General features: G+C 38.3%; 2 protein-coding genes across 2 annotated transcripts; one reads left to right on the top strand and one right to left on the bottom strand.

Moving 5' to 3' along the window:
* The first annotated feature begins 584 nt into the window (after positions 1 to 584).
* On the top strand, positions 585 to 20,495 carry LOC131787237 (rho GTPase-activating protein 32). Its single transcript, XM_059104327.2, has 19 exons — positions 585 to 729; positions 955 to 1,024; positions 3,879 to 3,972; positions 4,600 to 4,655; positions 5,347 to 5,434; positions 7,269 to 7,340; positions 8,964 to 9,046; positions 10,724 to 10,802; positions 11,569 to 11,661; positions 11,988 to 12,110; positions 14,416 to 14,493; positions 15,410 to 15,509; positions 15,885 to 15,978; positions 16,111 to 16,166; positions 16,255 to 16,357; positions 16,481 to 16,576; positions 17,032 to 17,080; positions 17,732 to 18,110; positions 18,595 to 20,495. The coding sequence occupies exons 1-19, from the start codon at positions 693 to 695 to the stop codon at positions 19,620 to 19,622; spliced, it is 2,778 nt and encodes a 925-aa protein (XP_058960310.2). The 5' UTR covers positions 585 to 692; the 3' UTR covers positions 19,623 to 20,495.
* An 88-nt stretch (positions 20,496 to 20,583) lies between these two features.
* Positions 20,584 to 24,084, bottom strand: LOC131787250 (calcium homeostasis modulator protein 6-like). Its single transcript, XM_059104346.2, has one exon. It carries the CDS (start codon positions 23,990 to 23,992, stop codon positions 23,093 to 23,095), a length of 900 nt encoding a protein of 299 aa, XP_058960329.1. The 5' UTR covers positions 23,993 to 24,084; the 3' UTR covers positions 20,584 to 23,092.
* Positions 24,085 to 24,705: the final 621 nt, after the last annotated feature.

Raw genomic sequence — 24,705 nt, 5'->3', positions numbered from 1 at the left:
CCTTTGCAAGAAAGTTTACTAGTACCCGGAGCCTCCATCCCAATTCTACCCTTGAAACAACACTGTTCCGTATCTTTTCATTTTCAGAACTGAGATACGTGGGGGGTTTCTTTAATTTCCCGCGAAAACACGTTGACGTTCGCGTAACACCCTAAAAAAATGGTAAAAAAATTGTATTTCACTACTGAAATACTTTCGTCCGGCCTGCATGTAACGTAAACAATAGAGGACCACAGTCCTGGTCAAAGGTCCTGGTCGAATTCACAAATTTATTCATTAAGTTTTATATATTCATTTATTTACTTTTAATCAGCTAGTATTTCCCGTTATTGGTAGATATAATAAACTTATATTCTCTTGGTTATTGCAAATAATCTGTCCGATACTGACTATTCAGTGGACAAGAAAAATGATGATTCCAAGGAGGAGAACGGGTTAGAGAACGAGGAGTGTAAAATAGAATGGCATTTCATAATAATGGAATCACGGTGCATCACGCTCCCATCACGATCACGGAGAATCACGGGGTGTATGGAATAACGTAGTGAGCCCACGGTTCGTGACGTCATTTAGGCATCAAAGATTGGCAATTTCAACGATGGCGGATAACTCTGGTGTTACAAACAAAGGAAATATCATCAACAAAACCATGTCATGATTCTACTAAACTCGAATAATACCATTTATACGACATGGCTACTTGGTACACGTCTGACACGAGTCCTTCAGGTAATCTGTAAGCGTTAAACATCTGCGAATTGAGGGATTTTTCCGATATGGCTCACACCCAGAGACGTCCATCACTAGCTTAGCTTGGTATAATGGATCATCACTCGTTTTTGTCGCACAACTCGCTATCCGAATCATGAGAGTATTAATCAGACATTTACCTCTATGTTAGTCAGCTCGACTCGCTCTAACGTGATGTTTTTCTGTTTTGATCCAATATTTTAGGGCCAAGTAATGTAGGCTATCATCCGTCTAACAAATATGGTCTCCCGCAATCGCAATACGAAACTTCAAGGTAAGAGAATTTTGCCTCGCAATTTTTTTTCTATTCACCGATCACTTGATAAGGTAGGTGTTTGCCTTCTGAATTTTGAAGTGAAGAGTCCATCTATTGATCGAGTCAAAATATACAGGAATTGTTTATTTAAGCAAAAATGCAGAGACCGGCGCACGATATCCAGTTTCCCAGACGACAGATTGATGAGAGTGTTAATCGTATTTGTTTGTTCTGAGGCGACTAATCTTTTTTCCGGCTTTTAAAGATGTCGTGCGCCTTACGGAAAATTCGTTAAGACTTTAGGCGGATATGGATTATATTGTAGATATGAGGCAGTGTTCGTTTGATGAAAAGTTAAAGCGAATGAGCTTTAATATTGTTAAAAAATTCATGGATTTTGCTTTTTGTAATACTTTCTACTAACAACATCAGTGACCTTAACTAGTATGTTTAAGTAAACCACTCAAAAGTGTTATAGTACATTCAAGCTGGGTAATGGTGCATTTTGTATGCAATACTGTAATTTCAAAGAAAAATTTGAATTAAACTTTCACTGAATGCAAGCTATAAAGATTTAGCCAAATATCAAGAGGATGTTCGCGCCGAAACGAATTCTTCTGTTCTTCACTCAGATGTTGTCAAATTTTTAGTCAGGGAATGATCTAGATACAAAGTTTTTTGAAGGGTAAGTCTGTTTGTTTTGGAGTTGTGTTACAAATTTTCATAGACTGAGCTAATTTTAAAAGCTTAAGTCACTTGATGTGACTTTGTGAATTCGTCGCTGACTCAGCAAAAATATGATGCAATTTATGAGGAATTGTGACAAAAGTGGAAAAAATAAAGATAAATTTTGAAAAAAAATAATGAACTTGTGTCAAGATCGTTCTAAACAGAAAGTAATATGTTTTAAATTTGGCATTGTACTATTAGATAGTACACTGTTACTTATATTTTCATCGCAAATATTCATATTTTGCTAGTCAACCAACCATAAGACTTAAAAGCTTTTGCATTTGTGAAGAGAATCCATAATTGGTATCAGTACTTAGTTAAAGTGCAAGAGTTCAAAAGGTGGAAAATTAGCCTGTAGTCCTGTACTTTATTAATATTTATGTTATGATAAAAAAGTCTGGGGCAGACATACTGCAAATAATCATGATCTATTTGAAATTCTTTTTATTCAATTTTCTCCAGTCTTGCACCTTATTCGTGAATATTATATTGGTCAATGCTTCTAGTGACTCGGTTCCCTGATGTAACTTAGATCCCTATACATGAAATCAAATTTTATTCTTCACTTGCTTGGATCAATAGAGCTTTGGTGCTGAAAAAAAAAAGACAAAAAAAAAAAAAAAGCAGAAGAAGGACATTAATATGTTAAATTTTGTTAAACCCTTTGCTACTAAGTAAAGGGTGACTAGCTTGTATAATCTCACTAAGGTGTCACTGCTGAATAAAATGTTTGGTTCATGAGAATTCAGAAAATGATCTTAAACTTGAAAAGATCTTGATTTTTAGCATGAATCTCCTTGTGAGGGTCTTAAGAAATGTATAGAGAACAGTGGAGAGAATATGCCTACTGATGTTAGGGTGTAATGGAGCCAAAGTTTAGATCAATTTTAAAAAGTAATTCAAAATTCCATTGAGAGCGTCAAGACAAACTTTGTTAAGATGTGTGAAGAGTTTTTCATTTCCATTCAGGGCAAGTACAATTTGTAGTATGTGAAAATACTTAAATAAGAGTTTTTATTTCAATTTGCATGGTAATCTGATACATGTTATTTTGATATAGATGAAAAAATTTTAAGACGTTCATGAGCTTAGCATGCAGAATCATAGGGCGAAAATGATCCATTCAAACCCAAGAAATGTCCTTGTGTCTGGTCAAAACGACAGTGTCTAATCAAAATTTCAATTTTCATAATGTTATACACATAACCCTTCAATCCCAAAAAGTGATTAGCATCTGTTATTATTTAATTACAATATCAAACCTGAATTGCACATTCTTGTCACAATATGAAGCAGCTCTTCATTGTTTAACAAATTCTCCTTGTTAGAATTTTAAGTGAGCCTTATAATGTTAAGGTGTAGGGCCATTGAGTTTATAAGGGGCAAAAAAATTCAAAGCTCTGCTAAAGGTTTTGCTACCTTTTCGGGGGACTGTTTTAACTATTTCCTGTACTATATTTTCTCCTCTCTTCCTTCTGTTGCTTGAAAACTGTACTACTTCTAGCCAACCAGAGCAAATCAATTTTTCCATGTACAGCTGTCAATTACCATTGAAAGAGAATTACAAATTCAATAAAAATCAAAAACATATTGGGTAGTAGTCATTAAATTGATCAGACATGAAATTCTCATAACTAAATATACAAGGGAATGGGTAGCAGGTAGAGCAGAGAATTAACAAATAGATCTTGAGAGTTAAAGGGTTGGTACTTCAAACGCTGTATCACTGAGCTTTAGGAGATTTTTGGTGGACTAGATCATTTTTGTAAGTCCATTGTGTCAAACTTCTCACATACTGTTAGGATATGAAATACTTGTGCAATGATGATGTAATGAAGATGGTATATTACTATTGGTCTTATATGCCAGTAAACCAATAGATAGTGCATTTAACCTTTTAACTCCTTGGTGTGATTAAAATGTAACTTCTCTCCATAATATCCTTACATTACACAGCTAACAGGTTATGATAATACTCAAACTCATCAGGTTGTAGTAGTTATCTTGATATAACACCAAATTCTTGCAAGTAATTTACAAGGAAAGATGTAACAGCTTGTGGGGAGAATTAAGAATCTGATCTTGGGAGTTAAAAGGTTAACTGCCTCAGTATAAACAAACTATCAATCTCCCCTTTCAGCCACAGCTCTAGAGTGATGAAGTTACCTTTGAGTTTTACTGGAACAACAAAACGAAGTGTTATTATGGAAAAAACTTCACCACAAGACAACAAGGTGTGGATTTATTTCTTTGTAATGAAACATAGTTCGAAAACTGCACTTGGCCCTTAAAAATCCTCACAATGTGAGGTCTATAAAGATATGGAGCTTGAAAATTACTTGTACACCTGTAGATATGAATGTATGGAATAGACTTAATTTATATCTTTGAAAGCCATGTTGTTTAAGAGTTCAAACTTTTGTGAAAGAGTAGGTTATACATTTGAGTAAATTAGCTGTCAATATTCTCATTTTTAGGTGGTAACCAGTAAAATTCACTGCCTGTTGTACCTCTTGTGACTGCCCAAAATTGCTTAGAATTCTTCAAAATTCTACTGGTTAAAGGATTTTTTTTCAACAAGTTTGAAAATTTCTTTTACCTGTTGTGTTTAAAATGAGTAAGAATACTCAGTGATATCAGAGGTACATATTACTAGAATCATGCTTTTGACAGGCTACTTGTAGCCAAATACATTATGGCAGAGAGAATATCTGATGCAAGTAAAGATGTTTTCTGGTATATGTTATGTTGCTTTTGTTTTGTTGTTTTCTTTTTTGGATATACTACATCAAAAGTGCCACAAAGAGAGAGAATGCAACTGAAGTATTTCAAAAAAACTCTTTGATCATTTCTTCTTCCAGGGTGACTTTGTTCATGATGACTCTACTTGGGTAACTGGAACTTACAAGAAAGTCAGGTAAGTCCCAATTGTTTTTTTTTCCTTATTAAGTGTCAACCAGTTATTGCTCAGTACTTATTCTTTGGAGAGTTAAGTGCCGTGTTCCCAGATTTTCAAAGTAGAGAAAGGTTGATACAGAGAGAAAGAAGGGAGGGACTTGTTTTTTTTGAGGAAGGAAGTTGTTAGGTTTCTTCGGCTCCTGCCCTTAAACCACCACTTCTTTTCCAAGAAGTAAGAAAGACTGACTTGCCAAAGTTTGGCTGGCTATTCTGCAACCTAATCAATACACCTGTGATACCTTAAGAGTCAGTGATACATTCTGTGAAAAGTGTTCACCTGCTTGTGATTTTACCTTGACACTATGTCCTCACATTTATGCTGGTGAATAAAGGAATAATTTGAATCCTTTATTTATCTTGACTTAATATCCCAGAAACGAGGCCCATTCCAGGCCTGCCCTTCATGTCTTGTTGTTTCACTGCTCAGTGCTGCAGTACCAATGATAGCCTGTTGGTAGGCTACTGTTATTATACTGACATATATACCCCAAGATGTACAGAAACAGGATATGATTTGGTTTTATCTGATGAGTTGATATTGTATTCAATTTAAACTTTCACTCTGATGAAGGGCTGTTACTTGAAACGTTAATTTTAGAAACTCTCTAGGGTGACCAATTTCTAAGCGTAGTTCATTTATGGTTTAAAAGGCAACATGGTGGAAACTCTCGTTTTCCAAGAATTGAGGACATGCCACATTTTCATTACGACTTTGTGGACCTTGGTGAGCAAGTGAAGGTGAGTTGAAACATGATATCAATTTTCCTGTGCTTGAGTGTGGAGTTGCTTCATAAGTACATCCATGAACTGTGAAAATTGTTTTCACAATTTTTACATCATTGGTTGTGTAGTAAATCAGGGCATGGCTTCTCTTGACTTCTAGACCATAGGATATTTCACCAGCTTAATCAAACTTAGTCTAGTGCAGTGTACTTTTACAAGGACGTGGAGCTTATTTGCAGCAGAGAATTTGAACCAAATTCCCTCACCATGAGTTCCGAGAAAAACGATTCGTGTGAAAGCTTAAAACTCAATACAGTGATATAACTCTTTTCTTACAGTCGGCTAATTAATTTCATGCATTTGAAAATTGTTTCTTTTAAAGTAAGAAAGAAAATTAATTCTTCATATCAAACTTGATTGCTGATAAAGTTTATTTTTATTTCGTGATTTCAACGCTGCTCAATTCATATCTTTATACGGCCAATCCTGGTGTTAGATATGCTCAAGATATGTCACGGTCGATGCTCTGTCCACGCAACAACCTTAGAGGAGATGTACATGTATGATCCAAAAGCTATGTAATTTTTATCGTGACGTAAAAAAGTAAAATAAGAATTCACTTCGTTTACTTACCGTCTTTGGCCATTCCAAACGATAGCCTAAACGTCTGTGAAAATTAACTTTAAATGCGCCGAGTTTTCTGATCGGTCTTTCGTATCAAGTCACCTGATGAAGATGCATGACGTCCAAGAATTCATCTAAAAAGGTGGACGCCAAATCGCGTGGAGCACAAACAACTCGCACTTTGGCGTTCAGTCTCTGTTTTAGTTAGGTGACGCACTCGGATCGTATGTACGGTTCGAGTGCAGCCATATTGTTAAATTCTGTTAAGTCTCACACAAGCGGCCTTACTATCCAACTGCATTCACTAAGTAGAGCAAAAATTAAGGGCGAATCGAGGACAAATTTCCTGCGATATTAAAGTTTAAGCTTTCAGAGTTTAATACTAATGTGATATTGGACATTTAATTATTTTGTACTGTAAAAACAGCTATCTAACTGATCGGCTGGCGGCGCACAACACTTATTTATCTGCTTCGCTTTTCCCAATCAATTTTTAAGAAATGCACACGAAATAAAGCAGTTGAATAACAAATAACTTAAATAACTTATTAAACGTTTTGGTGTGTGGTATCGTTGAGTAATTTCACTCATTGTTTTTATTTTTGCTAGCCCTGCAGGCTCGTCAAAATACGGCACAACTATTAAAAATACTCAGCGATACTACACACCAAAACGTTTAAGACGCTGTATAGGTTAGAAACTAATATTTGACATGACAGTGTCTGAATTTAAACTTTCAAAACGCGTCACCAAATTTTCGTGGTTTAGTAACTCTTTGTTCTCTCAAAACTCGACATGTTTCATAATAGCAAGTGCGCTTTTAAAATGGCGGAGATTTAAACTATAGTTTCTGGGGCATATTTGATGTAAGCTAAGAACTCAGAGATATCGTAGTAGTTACATCTATAATGTGTATTTGTAAGGCAATGGGGTAAAACAACTGATGTAATGAACTTGGCTTTTCACTGGTGGAAGCCTAAATTCCAAATTTTTAAACACTTACGAATTCATGGCACATTTTTCATCCTAATAAACCGAGCGCCGAACACTACCGATAACTCAATGCAACGTGGTGGTCTTTTTTACTTACAGTTATCTCTACAGTCATGTCCTAGTTGTGTTCTTTTTGCCTTTGTTCCCCCGTATTACTTTGGGAGAGGTCTGAAAGCGAAAGAGTGCCTTTCTTTAATGCAATATTGTGTGTTCTCATTTACCTGGCCCACAGATAGGTCTTTACACAGACAATGGAGGCGACAAACGATACCATAACGGAACTGCAGAGGAAGGAACACTTCTGGTTAGTAAAGAGACTGTCATGTTCTCATTACTTTGGGGAGAAGGGCTAGAGGTGCTGCTAAAAATATCACCTCTAGGGGGCGTTGTTGTGTTGGCAAAATGACGCTACATGCTGTTTGTCCGAACTAAAGTCGAAGTAGGATCATTTCAACTAAGGCATAATCTTCTTTAAATTTGTTACTGAGCTACCTGTAAATGTAATTACATGAACGAGATTGACATACCCGTGGTGACCAATAAAATTAATTGATGAGAAGTATAATGATATTATTAGGCTTTTTGATCTTGGAATTACTTAGAAACCGTGCACTACATCATTCTTCAGGGTGGTGATATACTTCATATGGAGTGATTTCTTTTGGAGTGCAGGAATTATTACTTTTCGCCCGTGATTGCGAATATAAGTCACCTTCTGTGCTAGGACGCATTTCGATTGAATGTCTAAGTTCGTAAAACCATAACCAAAATAATCGAAAAAGCCAACCATTGCGAGGAAACGTACAAAAAAGCCAATGAGAACGCAAAGTAAAGACAATTCAACTGCTTAAAGCGCGGGAAAACGAGAGTGACGAAGCCACGATTGGTTTTAATTGTGAACCTGATTGGTTGAGAAAATGGCGCGAGTTAATCTGGACCAATCACGGAGTAGAAGTAGAGAGAAGTAACGCAAAGACCAATACAATCTAGATGTCTTTCGACACTCAATTGAAAATCGCCTTCATTCAGATACGAAACTAAAACCAATCACGATTTGGTCACTCGTGTTTTCCCGCGCTTTAAGCAGTTGCTTTTGTTTACTTTCGGTTCCTCATGGGCTTTTTGTAATATTTACTCGGTTTTGTTCTGATTGACCTTATTTGATATGGTGATCTTAAGTCGAAAACCAGTCTAATTTTCCAACTGGCATTTGAAATACAAGCGCAGTCAGAGCGCTAAGTCTGAGAGAGGAAAATATTATTATGTGGCAGGCGGAGGTTGTTACTTTTGCACTGTAAGGGTTTCATGAAAGGATGGACACGGGGCATGTTGCATGACAATACAGGAAAACTGTCAAAACAGGACCAGACAAAGTCCGTTGTGTTCCATTTCATTGGATTACGTCATAAATTTACCCCCCGCTTTGGGTTTTTCATACTTCATTTAGAAGCAAAATATTTGGAAACACTATTGCCCAAACTCTTATTTCTTGTAAGCTCAGAAATTCTCGCCGTCTAGTTAAGATCAAATGAAGGTTTGACTATGTTTTCCTGTCGTTGGTGGTAGAGAAACATGCATCACTGATTTTAATCTCGATGCCTTGTATTTAAGTTTTTGCTGTGATGTTGTAGGTGATATTTGTCTTATTACACTATCGAGACAATGGGCAATTTGCTGTAAGGGATTTATTGTTATAGCTAATAACCAGACGATTTGTTTTGACTTCAAAAGCTTTCATTTCACTCTGAATTCAATATCATTATATCAGCCTGACACACCCTCTCTAATTGAGTTCTCGCGTTGAATGTTGGGTAAAACGGTCTTTAGTTTCCTTTATGTTAGAAATACAAGGTGTATTGTGCTCGTTCTTTGTATTCTCGTGGGAATTTGAAGGAGGAAATTTAACAAGTCTTAAATTCTATAACAGGTTAACGTTATATGCAGAGGAAAGTCGTGGATTTTGACGAGGACAATCGGTAACTTGCGGCTCCTTGATCGCGCACTTCACAGGTAAAATTTTTTGCGGAGCACACATTGTGTAACACCGTAGCTACGCATGATTTACTTAGTTAAATGTCTTTTTACTAAACGTTTTAATTCCTTACTGTGGGAATAATCTCCTCGAACGCACCACGCACACATTGTGACAGGAATACTTTTATATAATTATGTCGACGTAAACATGAGTTTATTCCTCAGACTTCTAACAAGTGGAAAATTGGTTTGTGAAGAATTAAGTTCTTGTATCCAATTTGACCTTTTTTACAACACAGTTGTATATTTATTACTGAGTTATTGTTATTTTTTTTGTAATTTACGTTTAACAAGTTCAAAGCTGCAAAGTGCGTGTGCATTGAAATAAATCTGGGCGCTTCATGATGGCATGAGTGAATTTTATTTTCACAATTGCATCCTTCCCCTATTCGTAGAGGTTCCGCCAACGGATGGAATATGCACGCTTTCAAGATTTTTCATCAGCCGTCGACAGAATGAAGAAAGTTTCAAATGTTAACCAAACCTTAAGTCTTGAAAGACTATCCCAACGAATGTTTATTTGTAACGAAATTTGGCTGAAAATGACAGTTTGGATGCGGAAAGTTAATCCGCGAAATTAACATGCTTAAGAAGCATTTACTTCGTGTGACAATATCATGTTGCTCAGTCAGTCGTAAAAAGCGTGCAATACTGAATTTTTAGTTCGTCGTAGGAAGTACGCTTTGATAAAATTTTTAAGTTAAGGATTTGGTGAGTATTGTACGCCATCAATTCAAAATTGCTTGCTTGGATTTATGGAATCATAAATGGGCTGCAAAACTTTTCCGCGCCTTCGTTTAAGGTAAAATTGTTCCACTTGCTCAGCCATAAAAGTGAGGTATGTATCCACTTGGCAGGAGATCATAGAAATTTGGAAAGTACAGAATTTGGAACAGGCAAATCGGGAGTTGTCTCTTATTTAGTCAATATATAAGGAAATGAGTGGGCCAATTTGATTTGAGTTGTGTTTAATGTGTGCACGAAATACTGAATTTCCTATGTTAACACCCCTCTACAACAAGTGTTTTTTCCGTCATCGAAATTTTAAAACTCGATGATATGCATGTTATTTCCTCTGTGTTTGTTGTTGTAAATTGGTTGCTATTTTCATTTCGAGTGTTTTCTGCGCTTGACACCGGTGGCATGTCTTTTCTTTTTCCTGTGATTGGTCAGTTAAGCTGACCGCTGCTTGTGATTGGTCATGAGTCGTGGCGAACACTGGTGAACGTGCAAGTACAACTGGCTGATCAAACTGTTTTTCGTTTGCAAAATGTGTGACGAAGTCTGATTTTGCGCACTCGAGAGCATATCCGCGTTTTTTTTTTTTTTTGCCGTTTTACTGTTTCACTCAGGTTTTTTAAATACTCCATAATGGAATGATAGGACCTTCCTATGGTATGAAATGGCTTGTGATTTGAAAATACACGGGTTAAATTGGTTGATCAGCAAAGTGCTTGGTTGGTCAGCAAAGTGCGATTATCCACCTCGTAAGAGCTGTCTGCTTGACTTTAATTTCCGTCGACTGTTTTAGATAGTTTTTGGTCAGTATATTCTTATATTAGGGCTTATTGTTGTTGTTGTTATCATCATTATTATTATTAGTGTTGTTGTGGATATTATCATTATACTTTAAATTTTGTTTATGTTTTTTAGGTGCCTATTTGACAGAAGTCATAGCAAATTAAAATCTCTCGCACGCCTTCCCGACAGTGAAAAATATTGCAGGAGCGAAGTAAGTTACTCTCAGAAAAAAAAGACGCTTCTCTCGTGTTCTTTTCTTACGCCTTTTCCGAGATTCCTACGTTTTTCATTTATAGCAGAGCTCACAGAGCGTAGCCCCATCATTATAGAAAATAGTAGTAAACCATCAAGCCGAAAAAATTTTGATGTACGACCGCACGACCGTACAAGGTGCTACTTTTAACATGCGTGGTCAACTGTACCGCGCGCACGCCAACGCCACGGCTTTGTCCAGTAGTCCAGTGGTCAGTGCACTGGGCTCCGAGTCGGACGACCCGGGTTCTAGTCCTGGCTGGGGCAAGGCGTTGTGCCCTTGAGACGTGCGGGAAAAAAAAAATGCGAGCTCCGCTTTTGGGCTTGGCTAAATCTTTATATTAGTAACTTGAGGGTTGGCGTGTATCTTAAGTTGAAAGCTCACTCGCGAGTGACCGTAATAGGCACATACCGGCAAATTTATAACTGAGTCATCTGAAATGATTTTTGGCTCAAAGGAGGCTTTTACGGAAAGATGCTATTTGTCTCCGCCTTGAAAGAAAGGAAAACTTGTGACCCTTGATCCGTATCGAGTTCTGGTTTACCGTTTGAGAGCTCCATCAACGGAGCAACAGACTGGTACGAGCTTAGAATCCTACATCCAGCCAAGATCAGCGTAGTCGAAAGTTTCTTGTGAACCCGGAGAGAGTAGGGATTCTGGTACTTTTAAACAAGGTTATTTAACACTTGTCGTGACCGCATCATCAATCACGTTGTTTTTACAGGAATGTTTTCAGGTGGTACAGGCTTACCTGGCCAGAGTATCCGAGCTTGCTGATGATGCTATGAACTGTAGTGCAGTCTTGAACTGGCTCGAGGTGAGTTGTCGAAAGAAAGCTTATATGTATATGTTCTATTCTTGTAATTACTGCACAAGTGAAGGCACGCTTTTTGGAACTAGCCAATTGCTTGTTCAACCAGAAAACTGTGATTTTTTAAGATTTCTGCATTTTTAAGAGAGCTCGCTCCCATTTGATTCCAAATTTCTTCACTTCAATGTCTCTCGATTTTTACTAATTAGAGCTTGGTTCTCAAAAAATTTCCATAACGAAAATGACAAGACAAATTCTGGGAATTTTTCCGGCCCCGGCTTTCATAGTGTGACAAACTTATCATGTCCATGACTTCATTTCTAACTTGTCAGCTCGATAACCATGGAAACCACACGTTACTGACAGACGAATCACCAATCAACGTTCCAGGAATAGCAGCTGCTCACGTGGTCAAACGATACACCGCGCAAGCCGTGGACGAACTTTCTCTTGAGGTAAGTTGAAGACCACAAAGAGGAAGTGATATACCCTGGAAAGTCACCAGTAAACAATGAGACGCTTGGGTGGAGAAAGGAATCGAGGGGTGCTAGTATAGTATTTTGAAAATGAAAGATGAAATAGGGAAACCGGATCCGCTCGCAGAACCTCAATCCCGGTTTTTACAAGTAAACAGCAATTCCATAGACCATTTCATAATGCTGCCTATGATTATTATTATTATTTTATGTGCATTCAATTGATCCCGCTTGGCCTCGCTTCTGAGTGGTAATTCTGCTGTTTTGAAAGATGTTTTGAAGGCCAGATTAGGTGACTGTCGGATCTACCCACCTGAGTATATTTCGTGGTCAGACACTCTACAATTGATCTTTGGAGGTCTTGCTGTTGAGCTATGAGATCCTAGCAGTGTACAGAACACATGCCTAAGTTTATGGCCAGGCTCTACATCTAGTTCTCTCTACTTCAGTGGAAGAGCATCGGTCTGTGAATTCCGAAGATCTGAGGTTCAAAACATCGTGGGTGCACTCAGCTATTTTAGCTTATCTTACACTTGTGCCCGACGAATAGCTTCTTCCTTCAACCTCTTTTTTTCTTTTCGTATGACCTCGTAGACAATGACTTGGTTTTGTTTTTCCTTTGAAGGATTAGTAGGAGACCATAGCGTGATCGCGTGACCAAACTTGATTTAAAATGCAAAGTGTGCAAACAGCTTTGTTAGACAGTTGGAAGCATTGAAATACCTTTATCAAGACTGTCATTTTAGGAATTTTGGAATGTTAATTGATTTTTGCATCTTACACTGTAAGCTATTCAAAACTACTTTCAACTCAAACCAAATGGCTTGATGTAGAGGTTGAAGTGTGGAAGTCATCCTTTATCTTGTGTCGTAATCAGTGTGAAACTGGTCATCGGTCGCAGTTTAGTTAAGTTAAATTGAAATTTTTTTACATCTTCTTTTGGCCCATTTTTCCTGTGTAACTTGCGTGGCTTTGCAAAAAATATGTTAAAATAATTGTGAAATCATTGCACGTTGTGCTCTTAAGCATCTCTAATGAGATTTTCAAGTTCGTTTAGTTAAACTCTTCGTGTTTCATGCTATAGTGATTTTGAAGGGTTGCTCGGTTTACCTCCTTTACCCACTTACATGACTTAAAGTGTTCTTTGTTTACCTACTGTTTTTTTTTGTTTGTCTTATTATTTCTCCTATTTATTTAGATTCAACTCGTTTATTATTTCAGAGTTATTTCATTTTCTCTGATTATGGTTATTATTTTTGGTTTTGTGTGGAAAATTCTAATTAAATAGCCCTTTGCATCAGAAAATTTCAACGACACTCGCGAAAGAGTAAGATCGCTCGTAGGACGTCAAACATGCACATCAAACTTGGCGTGCATTTTAATTGAGTGTCGCAATAATAGAAAACTGGTATGATTAAAACAGGCACTCAGAACGAAAGAAAATAATACAAGGAACTGGTGAAACCTCCAAAGTGACACATTTAACCTTTCCTATATGCGAGAGAGCGCGTTGTTGTCGCGTCTGATTCTGGTTTCCATCCAATAAGTTGAGAGTTTGCGCGAGTTTTCTAGACCAATCACAGTGCCAAGAAAGCGAAACGATTGCAATCTCGGATAAATTTCGACTCTAAATTGAAAAGCGGTACCATTTTTTCTGCTATGTACAGTCTACAGGTAACTGTTGTTAATCCAAGAAACACTTTCTTGAAAAATTTGATTTTAAAAAATGGATAAAGTCTATGGGCTTATGTTGCGCATGACTTCATTTAAAAAAAAATCGAAACTGTTTGCATGCATCTTCTGCTAAGATGACGTCATGCAAACGGCTTTTGTTTTGTGTTGTGATCAAGAGTACTTGTGGATAAATGGCAAGACTGATAACTGCTTGTAATAATTCAATTGCCATGATGTTCCTGACTTTAGACATTTCTTAGCTGTGCACTGAAGCATCTATATATTTTTTCGGCTATGAAATAGAATGAAGATTTTTTCGATCACTGATACTGTGGTGACGGCGGGCCTTTAGTAGTTTTGCAATTACCATGTAAGCGATTCATATAGCCTGAAGCGGCCCCTTATGACGTGGGAATCAATCCATTCTGCTCCTCATAGCGTATCCGCTTTGTTTTCCTTCACAAAGAAATGCAGAAATCCACTGATATTGTGGACTGTATGTCCGCCGAAGGTACTTTCTAACAATGCTCGCCAGGTTTCATTTTCATTTTACTGTGTTTTGTACGTAGATACTTTTAAGTGTGATTTTTCGCTATCGGTACTACTTTAGGTTGGAGGGATCATCTCTGTGATTGATATGCCCCCTGTTGATGAAAGTTTGTGGTGGAGAGGAAAACAAGGATTCGAGGTAATTATAAGCTGAATTTTATTTCCTTCAGAGGCTACGAAACTGTGCCGATGAACTAGCGTTCATGAGTGGTACATTGTATCCAAGTACGTTACACGTCAAAGTAGATTGTTGAGAATTTTAAAAGAACTATAAGACTTTCCACGTCGGTACTGTGGCTTTGTTTACAAAGTGCGATAATGCTCTGTGCTTAAACTGTGGGTAAATATTTACCGTTACCACTTTTATTCATTGTTGAAGGCAAATAAGAGAAACTGATGTAGTGAGGGTTTACCACGTGCCTTGTTTAAATGCAATTTACTTTTTGTTTATTGCTTAAGATGTTAGAGCGTAGCAAACAATCGAAGGAGTTAGTTTGAATATTGTTAACTGATCTCATTCTTAGATGCCAATATATGAGTTGATCGCTAAAAAGATTTCAAACCCGTTTTTCTCCCATCAATCTAGTTCGAATGAGTCAGAGTTCCTGTTATTACTTAAACTGAACCCTGTTCAGTATAGTCTGTGTTGCCCCAACATAAGTAGTTAATAATAACTGACTGCTCAAAGCTTCATACGGTTTCGTTCTGCATCAGCGAGAAAAATTTTGTTTTTAAAGTAGATGGGTTGAAATTTATTTGAGACGAAATCTATTGTTGCCACTTCCCTATTATTGCCGCTATCATTCTATTGGTCTAAGGAAACATCTACTCCTGGAAAAAAGACTTCTTTCTTAAGCGAATGATGAAGGGCTAAAGAAACTCTTAACGGTGGCCAATTTACGTTAGCAACTCAGTTGATTACACTTAATTACTCTTGAATTTTACCTGAGGATATTATATAACTTCTCCATACTTATTTACAGTGAGGGTGTAAAGACAACTCTCTTATGACCTAGATGTCGATCATTCTAACAAACCCTCATGGTAATTTTTAGGTAGGATTTTTTCCAAGTCAGTGCGTTGAAGTAATCAGTGACAAAACGGACGGAAATACCCCCCTGCCAGGTCACGCGGCCCCCTCAAATATGACACCAGGTTTGTGTATTCATCGGTGTAACTTTACTTTTTTTTAAGATTGCTCGAGACACTATTTTTAAAATCCCAGTTAGTTGATCGGTCGGTTGGTTAGTCAGTCAGTTGGTCGGTTGGACAGTCAGTCGGTCAGTTAATTACTTAGCCAGAAAATTCATGAAAAGACTGATTGGTGGTTGGACAGTCAGTTAGTCAGTTAGCCAGTAGTTTCATGAAAAGACTGATCGGTCGGTCGGTCGGTCGGTCAGTCGGTCGGTCAGTCAGTCAGGTGGTCATGCCTGAAATATTTTGATGCTAGAAGTATGGAAATGCACTCTCTCTCTTTCGCGCGTATTTTTTCATTGAGTTAATTATTTGTCTTTTGTTTTATTTCCAAAGTTGCAAAGAAGCGAGGCAAAATTGTGTCTTTCTTGAGACTGTTCCTATCTTCCCGCCCATCAAAGGCGAGGCTTTTGCAGAGTGGTATTCTAAAGTGAGTAGTCAAATATTTTATTTCATACGCTGCCCAGCTTGAATTTTTCCAAGGCTACGCGAGATTTCTGTTAAAAAAGTTTGACCTTTGGTGGCAAAGGGTAACTTGAGTTTGTCCTCCTTTTGCTTTCAGGGAACGGACATTTGGTTGCGACTTGGGCGAGCATTTAGTGAAAACCAACCAGCAAGGTGCGATAATATTTAGGAGACGATCCATGGAACTTGAACGTCTGCATTCTCGTCTAAAATGTTTTAATAAAACTCCTTCTCCTTTCAGTTCCTCTGGTATTGGTAAAATGTGCCGAGGTGATCGAGAAAAATGGCATCGTAGATGGGATTTATCGTCTCTCCGGCATGTCATCCAACATTCAGAAACTCAGGTAGCACTTTTTCACTTTCAAACTATTACTTTGGCTTGGCGTGCACTTGCTGTCCATTTGGTTCCTCAACAGCGCGAATTTAAAGGCAAATTTGCAAATTTGTGAATATAATTCTCTTTTCAGATTGGCATTTGATGGGGAAGAACCACCTGATCTTTTGAAAGACTGTTACATCCGGGACATACATTGCATAAGCTCTTTGCTCAAGATGTACTTTAGGTAAGAACTCTTGAAGGATCCCTTTTAACCTGTGTTGAGACCCGTTTCACCCCTCTTAGCGACAACTTTGTCTTCTTGTGTTCATGTTAAGAAATCCAGCCCATATAGTTTTTTCAAACTTGTTACTCGCAATCCGTGTTTTAAATCTTTTTGCATCTATAGCTGTCCTCTTTTCTTTTGTATTTAGTCCCTCCTTTAAAGAATTTTGCTTTATTTACTTGGTTTGTGTAGGTGTATGTGTTTTTATGCGTCGTGTTGTTTTGTTTGTTTTGCTTCGTGGCTTCCTCCACTTTGACGACAGTTTTTCACGGTGTCGAAATAGGTCTTTTGAAAATTGGAACGAACTGAAATCGTTGGGAGCATGGGCCTGAGAGTCGCAACAAAAGTCGCTTTACTTGTCAAGTAGACGACATACAATATCGAAAAACTTCTGTCTTGTTCTTTAATTTCCTCAGAGAGCTACCTAATCCGTTGCTGACTTATCATCTCTACGACAAGTTTGTGGTAGGCTCAAGCTCATTGTCGTACGTCTTTTTCCCTATTAATTAAGTTTTTTAAATTTATTTTAAATTTCATTGATCATCGTTATCATTATCATTTTTATCATCATCACCATCATCATCGTTATCATTATTATTATTAGTACCTAGTTTAATTATAATGGCGTTTTGAACACAAAGGGAGACAAAATAAGTGTTAGATTCCATAGACGGAAATGTGGTCGAAACAATAACAAAAGTAACAAACTAAACGAAACGAAATGATGAATTTTGGTAATTGAGTATTTGTTCGACCGTTGATTGTTGCCTTACAAATTATTGCATACACCCACAATCCCGTAATAATAGAATATCCGAGTTGCAGATTACTATTTCTAGTTGCAGTATGTTCCTCCAATTAGCAATCTTGTTGCTCCTGAGTGGAATCGAGTAGTCGCCTAATCAATGCCTCAAAGTCAGCGTTCTCTTCCGTGCTTCAATTTCTTGTTCAATAGGGACCTTCCAGGGGTACTGTTGGTGTGGCTGCTTTGATTTCACAATTAGCATCTTCTTTGCCATCGTAGTGTTGGGACAACGACAGACATGACCGATTATTTAAGATATTGACTCCTGGTCACTACTGTCTTAACAGTGTTCTGTAATCTATGCTTTTCAGACCGCCATTCATATTTCTGATGAACTGCAACGTCAGATTGCTGTCCATCACGTAGTTCAGCAACTTCCCCCTCCCCACTACAGAACACTGGAATACTTGTTACGCCACTTGTCACATGTCGCCTCGTTTTCGCCCCAGACTGGCATGCATGCGAAGAACCTGGCGATAGTGTGGTCACCAAACCTCCTCCGACCCATGTCGCTTGACAGCGGAGGTGCGGCCCTTCTGCAAGTTAATGTTCAAGCTGTTATTGTCGAGTATCTTATTAAGAACGTTCACGTGTTTTTTGACGAGAAGGCGGCTGCCGCCGCCATCGTGGCAAATCCGCGATATTCTTCGGGTTCTTGGGAAAGACAACAAAAGATCGTCGCTGATTCAGGTAAAGATGTTTGTCGCGTTAAATTGCTTGATTTATCGTGTGAATGGCACGTTCGATATACATGGCAACTTGTTTTAACTTTTTCTAATGATATTTTGTACTACACTCTCATTTAAGAGATTCGAGATGACGGAATGTCCTATATAAAATTACTCAGTACTACACTTGTGAAAATCTTCTTGGAAACGTCTCGCATGAGCTCAGTAGCCTTCATGAGATCTTTTCTTTCTGTTATAAATACATATTTGTATTTATAACATGCCTTGCCCCACCTTTTTTTTTAACCGTTTACAGCTTTGAAAATCATCAAAATATACTCTGCAAAAAATGGCCTCGCGGGAAGTGTCTTTATCGATCACCGCCATCTTCTCTTAGTAACAGACTTGTGGTGGTTGCATTGAAGTGCTGGGCCTTACGCAGTCTGCTTCAGGCAATAATATGGAGAAAACTCATTAAGTAACCGTCAGGTATTCATTCATTTCAGATATCGCTGGCGCTCCTTCCCTTGGTCCACGGATGGCTTCGCTGTCTATTTCCCCTCCTACGAAACTAATATCACTGGAAGAAGCCCGGGCACGTGCTCAGACCACGCCTTCTAGACCCTCAGGGAAGCTCATTCGAGCCAAGTCGGTAGAGGAGCCTCAGCGGGTTGAGACCCCTGTGTACAGGACGTCAGTGGAGGTTCCCGCAAGACGGAAAACAAGTGAAGGATCCATGAGTGGACGTAAATGGAAGACCTTTTTCAGTCACAAAGGGAAGAATTTAGAGGCTCCGTCATCAGTGGCCAAAGTCCAGGAAACGAGCCAAGGGACATATTTTACCGTCATGCGTGAGCCCCGACCTCAGCGCGAGGTAGGTGTCGAAGTGCGCCAAGCACAGAGCGCAGAGAACGTCAATGAGGTCTATGTTGACTCACAACTGCGGCCTGCTCGGGCCAGACATGTACGCAGTGATGTAAATCATACTGCGAGGGAGATAACAACTCCCGTGCACCAACCGGTTACTATATCATTCACTCGTCAACCGGCGCGACAACGCGCACAAACCTCAAGCGAGATGAACGTTACAAGACACCATCCGGTATTGACAAAGTTCAAACGTGTGTCATCTGATCAAACTGTCTTTTATACAAAAGTCGAATATCACCCCGTGCGGACCAATCATCGAAGGGCATCTACGGGTGGCGACGAGCTCGAGCTCTCCACCTTACGGAGACGAGAAATACAACCCTCCGAGCATTCTCGGCCCATATCCCATTACGAGAATCGTCCGAGGTCGATTTACGATAATGAACCGACCCCTCAGCGATATTCCTCGCCGGTCTTCTCACAGAATTGCCACACGATAACCGAAGAACAACATCGCTACTCGACGCCAGCAAACATGGGCACCCCTCCCATGAAGAAATCATCCAGACGTAGGCTGTCAGATCAGCAGATTGCTATCACGGGAGCCAGGCTTGCCCATGCGTCTGTTGTACCGTGCTCCAACAGCGGTAGGCCGATGCATTAACAGAGACTGTTGAAAGGCGCGAACTGCGGTTCACTGTCTTGCGGAATCGTGGTCGTTCACCGATTATTTTTAAACGAGTATTTGTTTTAGAATACTCTTGGCTTCATGCTGTTTACAAAAGGCAGCGTTATCTCTGTCGGGAAAATTCCTGGAACCTTAAACCTTTTTAGTTGACCGTTAAAGAGTGGTAGATTTCGGCGCAATTTTTCCTTATCATCAGCTTTACTATCTCTAAAAACGAGGTAAACTAAAAAAAATGACTCCTTCGTGGACAACGCCTTTGTCTTCACTTGATGCAAACCATGTCAGGTTTTCGTCACGAATGAGACCCAAGTTAAATACAATCCAGGCAATTTTCCTCGACGTTTACACTTAGCACATTTTGAACTATTGGCCGAAGCAAATTAGCAGTGCCCTACGATAACTTGGAGTTAGTTTCAGCTGATTTGGAAGCAACTGAACCTGTAAACCCAAGAAAGAAACAAAAGGCACGAAATAGAAAACCATTTCAATCTGATATTTTTTATTTATGTGAGAAGATATTTTGACGTCTAAAGAAGATAAAGTGTTTTAATATAATTCGGAAGTGTTAATATTTGAAGAGTTGATAACAGTATTATTTTGAGCTTCCTTGTTGAATATTTCTCTAACCTTATTTTTGTCCTTCTTCTTTGGACTACCTCATTATTTAATTAAAACCTTATTGACAGGGATCCATGTTCAAAAAGAGCTTTAGATTTTCATTCATCAATGCTGTATAATACTCTTTAAGAATGTTCACCCCGCAAAGTTTTAACATGATGTTACATTTTCTTCTCAAATCTTGTAAATTAGCGAAATGAGCTGATAAATAAAACACCGATAAGAAGGGAATCAACAGAGAGTGAATTTGTATTCTGTACAGGTTAACGAAACTCCGTTTGATTTTTACCGGCCTCATTTCAAAATACAGCAAGCAAACGACTGATAATACAATAAACGAACTGACCCTTATGCATACTCTTTGTAAATATGTATGCGACACAAAACGCTCTCTAAGCTTGAATTAAATTTTAAACGAATACTTATCGTAGTGGAAGTAAGGTTTGAAAAATGGGAAAAACCACTCAGTTTCAGCTGAGGGGTATTTGGTCACGTGACCAAACGCGCGCGGAGGATATCTCGAACTAAGGGCATAAATAAAGCATTTAAAAATGGCTAGAACCCAAAAGAGAGTAACAACTAAGTAAACAAAATGCAAACAAACAATTACTTGCTTAATATATTGAACATGACTGGATGAAATCAATATACCACAATGACATTTTTTTTAGACATTTTTGTCTTAATCAGGGTAAAGAAATGAGAGGGTTTTTGCATTTTTAAACCTGATTGACAAACACGCACTTTTCTGCCATGATACGATGTTAGCTCAAATTAGGGCAAGAATCTTGAGGGGGTATCAATGAAAGAAATTCACATTTTTTTTTCAAAATGTCAGTGTATCATTTACTAAACTATAGTTCTTGAAAATCCCCTTTGGAATATGAGATGACCCAAATTTAGTCCATTACTGACACCCTAATATCACTATGCATATTCTCCATACTTTTATCTGTACATTTCCTATGGTCCTGACAGGGAGAATCTGTTTAATAACCAAGACTAGAGTGATTTGATTAGATTGCATGATCATTTTCTTCTTTCATTTTTTGATTCCCAAGTGAAACGGTAAGGAGAAATCAGATGCCAGTCACTTTAACCCGTTATTCCTGCTCTTTTCATTTGCATTTGAATAACTATCCTATCTCGTTACACTTTTTTCTGTCACTTTACTTGTCTCATCACTCTTAAGGCAGCAGTTGTATTGTAAAAAACAGAACTTAGTTATCTTGAACAAGAATTGAAACTTAATTTTGAGGACAATTTTTCCATCTGAGGGCTACACCCTCCTCTGCATCAGCTGGCCAGGAGGGTTTTAATCAACACATGGAGCCCCTGGTAGGAGGGGGGGATAAAGGGGGATATAATATTGTTTGAAATATACGATAATCCCATGTCTTGCACACATATTGCACACCATGATGTGGTACACAATTTTAATCTAGAACACTGAAGAAACAATTAAAATTAAAGGAGCACAGTTGAGTTGCTTCAATGATGTGAGTAATATTGCATTAAGTCTGTGAGATTTTCATTAATATACACATCACCTCCAGGAAATGATAATAAAAAGAATTAAAAATTTTTATACCAGAATGCTAGCCTGCATTATTCCTGTGAAGAGTACAGTAAATGGTTTGAAGAGTGTGAGACAATTCATCCATGAGACAAATTTTCCTGGACATAACTTCCTTCCACTCTTGTTATAATTTGCTTCACATGCAAATGAATGTTCAAGTTGATTTACGTTGGCTACATGACTGGGTGGGGTTAAGTTTGGTCTGTAACCATCAAATGACTTAAAAAAATTGGACAGCCACAAAGTGCGAGTTTGATGTGCAGGGACTGCACTAATTGGTCTAATTAGCCCTAACTGGTCAATCATAGGTAAGATTACAAAGCAAATTGCAGAATGAGTGAAGTTCTATTACAATCAATTATTACAGTTACTATAATTTCATGATTTTAGAGGAAAAAATGCATGAAACTTATTTGAAGGAAGGCCAGTAAGTCTAATTTTTAAACCCACAACTGAGGATTTTCTATATAAGTTCTAACTGCAGAAATGTCCCTAGTAGAGATACTGTCTAATCTACTAAATCCATCCATCCAAGTTTTGGATACCAAGTTGTTGTTTCTGTCTGGTTACTTTAATCAATTACCTGAATCCCATTTGAGAGTATCTGGTATGATTGGCTGATGGAACTGTCCAATAAAAGGTGTCTGCATCCAACTTTAACCATTTCACTCCTGTGATCTCATTAGAAATTCTCCTCACTGTCTGCTATACAATACTTATGTTACTTTGGAGAATTTGGTATTGGATCAACACATAGTCCCTTAATTTATATTTTTCTTTATTCTCATCACTTGCCTGATTGATAATGTATTGTTATTGTAAGGAGAAATTCTGTCTTGGTCACTTGTAGGAGTTTAAGGGTTAACCCCTTAATTCTTAAAAGGGATTCACATATAACTTCTCCCCATAATATCCATACATTATCCAGTGAAGAGAGGTAATGAGAATACTTAAACTTATCAGGTACAAGTTGTTATCTTGATCTAACACCAAATTCCTGTGACTAATTTACAAGGAAATGAGTAGCACCTAAAAAGGAGAATTAACAATCAGATCTTGAGAGTTAAAGGGTTAAAAAATAATAAGTGCAAATGAGGTGGTTTTTAAACAGCAATCACACTGCTATAGAAACTGGTTCAACCTTACATGATGCAGCCAACTAAGATTGTGGGAAAGACTTTCCTGAAAAGCACAGCATTTTCAACGTAACCCTTCTGAGGACGCGGGGGTTGGGGGCATTTTATCCTGTCTATGACATCATTGGACGTAACTCTATGGTATTCCCTGCCTCTGTTTTCTTTGAAGCAATAGCTGGTGACACTTGTCTTGATCCACTTGGGTAAGATCGAACAGATCCCGTTAAAACACCAGCATGTCTCGGGAATAGTTTCTTGAGCTGCTCCTCGACAATTGCAAGCTGTTCCTCGGGATCTTTGTCCTTGTACGTCTCAAACAAACCATCGATCAGGTCTTGCGCTTGTTGTTCTGCGAGAGGTTTTACTTTTTCGTTGAAAAGGGCCACAGCTTTGTCGGCTTCGTATTCCTCATAAGCGTATTTGCCCAGTAGTTTTGGATCAATTGGCAAGCACAAGCGGTAGATCGTGACGAAGATTGTGGAAAGAATAACTATACCTAGTACTAAACCCCATGCGATCAACTGTGACGTCGTTTTTGCTTGAGTAAATTCCTTCTTCACGGCTTCTCTCTGCGCAGTTGTGTTTGCCATAGCAAGTGCCGCTTTAAGAGGGCCAAGTTTAGCACAAACGTAATAGTCCTGTTCGACAAAAGCGTACATCAACCAAATAAGAGGAGGCAAACAGGCCACGAACACGCTATTTTTCGCCTTCATCAACAACAATTTCTTTCCGCGACATCTCAGGAGACAACAGCCGGTGACAGCTTGCCAAAAAGGAGGAGAAGCCAGCAGCGAAAGACAGAAGAGGAAAATAGACGGGCCGAAGATGAAGAGACTGCCGTAAACTTGAAAATGTTCTTCCGGACAAGAAAAGATGATGTCGTTAAGAAATTCTTTCACGCCGTACAACAGCAATGTGGCCACGATGGTCTTAATTGGAACTTCGTTCGATTGCACGGCTATTTTGAACGCAGTTGCAATGGTTGTAAAAAAACTAGCAGCAGCTCCAGACATGTTAAAATCGTACTTGAAGAAAAATGTCTTTCGGTTTTGTTCAATCAAAGTACTCACTGTTTACATTGCATTCAATATGAATAATTGCGTTACATTTGGTCGCCTACGTTGTGTACAGGGCACAAAATATGACGTAAAAGAAAGCGTAAAAAGAACAATGAAATTGTTCCCTACAGATTTTGAAGGTTTTGATATTTGTGAGTTTTGCCATTACTCTTCATTCGTAGAAATAACTTTCCCATTGAAGAAAAAAAAGTCCTCTGTAAACTCACGCCGCGAAAAAACTGACTTCCCTCAGTATGATGTTGGACATTGCACGGCTCTAAGTTTTTTTTTTTATAGTTTTAACGAGTTTTCTCTACCAAATAGGGTGTGCTGTAACTCAACTGAATGTAACAGGTGGATCTTAAAAGATTTGTTGCTCAAACATAGCATCGCAAAAATCAGTTTTCAACACTGGAAAAATTCTGCAAAAATGCCAGCGTCGGGGAAATTCCGCAAAAAATTGCACGCGCAAAGTTCAAAATAGAACTTCCGCTGAATTGTTATTGCTTCTAGCTATAATCATTCAAACGACAAATTCGATAAAAGAGCTCACTCCTGAAACCATTTTGTTTCTAAGATGGAGACCAGAAGTGTTAAAGTAGACATCCATTCTACCGGCTTCCCAGGGAACTAGTGGCTCTGGGGCCAAGGATGGAACTAAACACGGG

This window comes from Pocillopora verrucosa, chromosome 6 (genome assembly GCF_036669915.1).
Source record: "Pocillopora verrucosa isolate sample1 chromosome 6, ASM3666991v2, whole genome shotgun sequence".
NCBI classification, from domain to species: Eukaryota; Metazoa; Cnidaria; class Anthozoa; order Scleractinia; family Pocilloporidae; genus Pocillopora; species Pocillopora verrucosa.
Note: the sequence above shows the minus strand (reverse complement) of the source record. Positions and strands in the feature narration are given on the sequence as shown.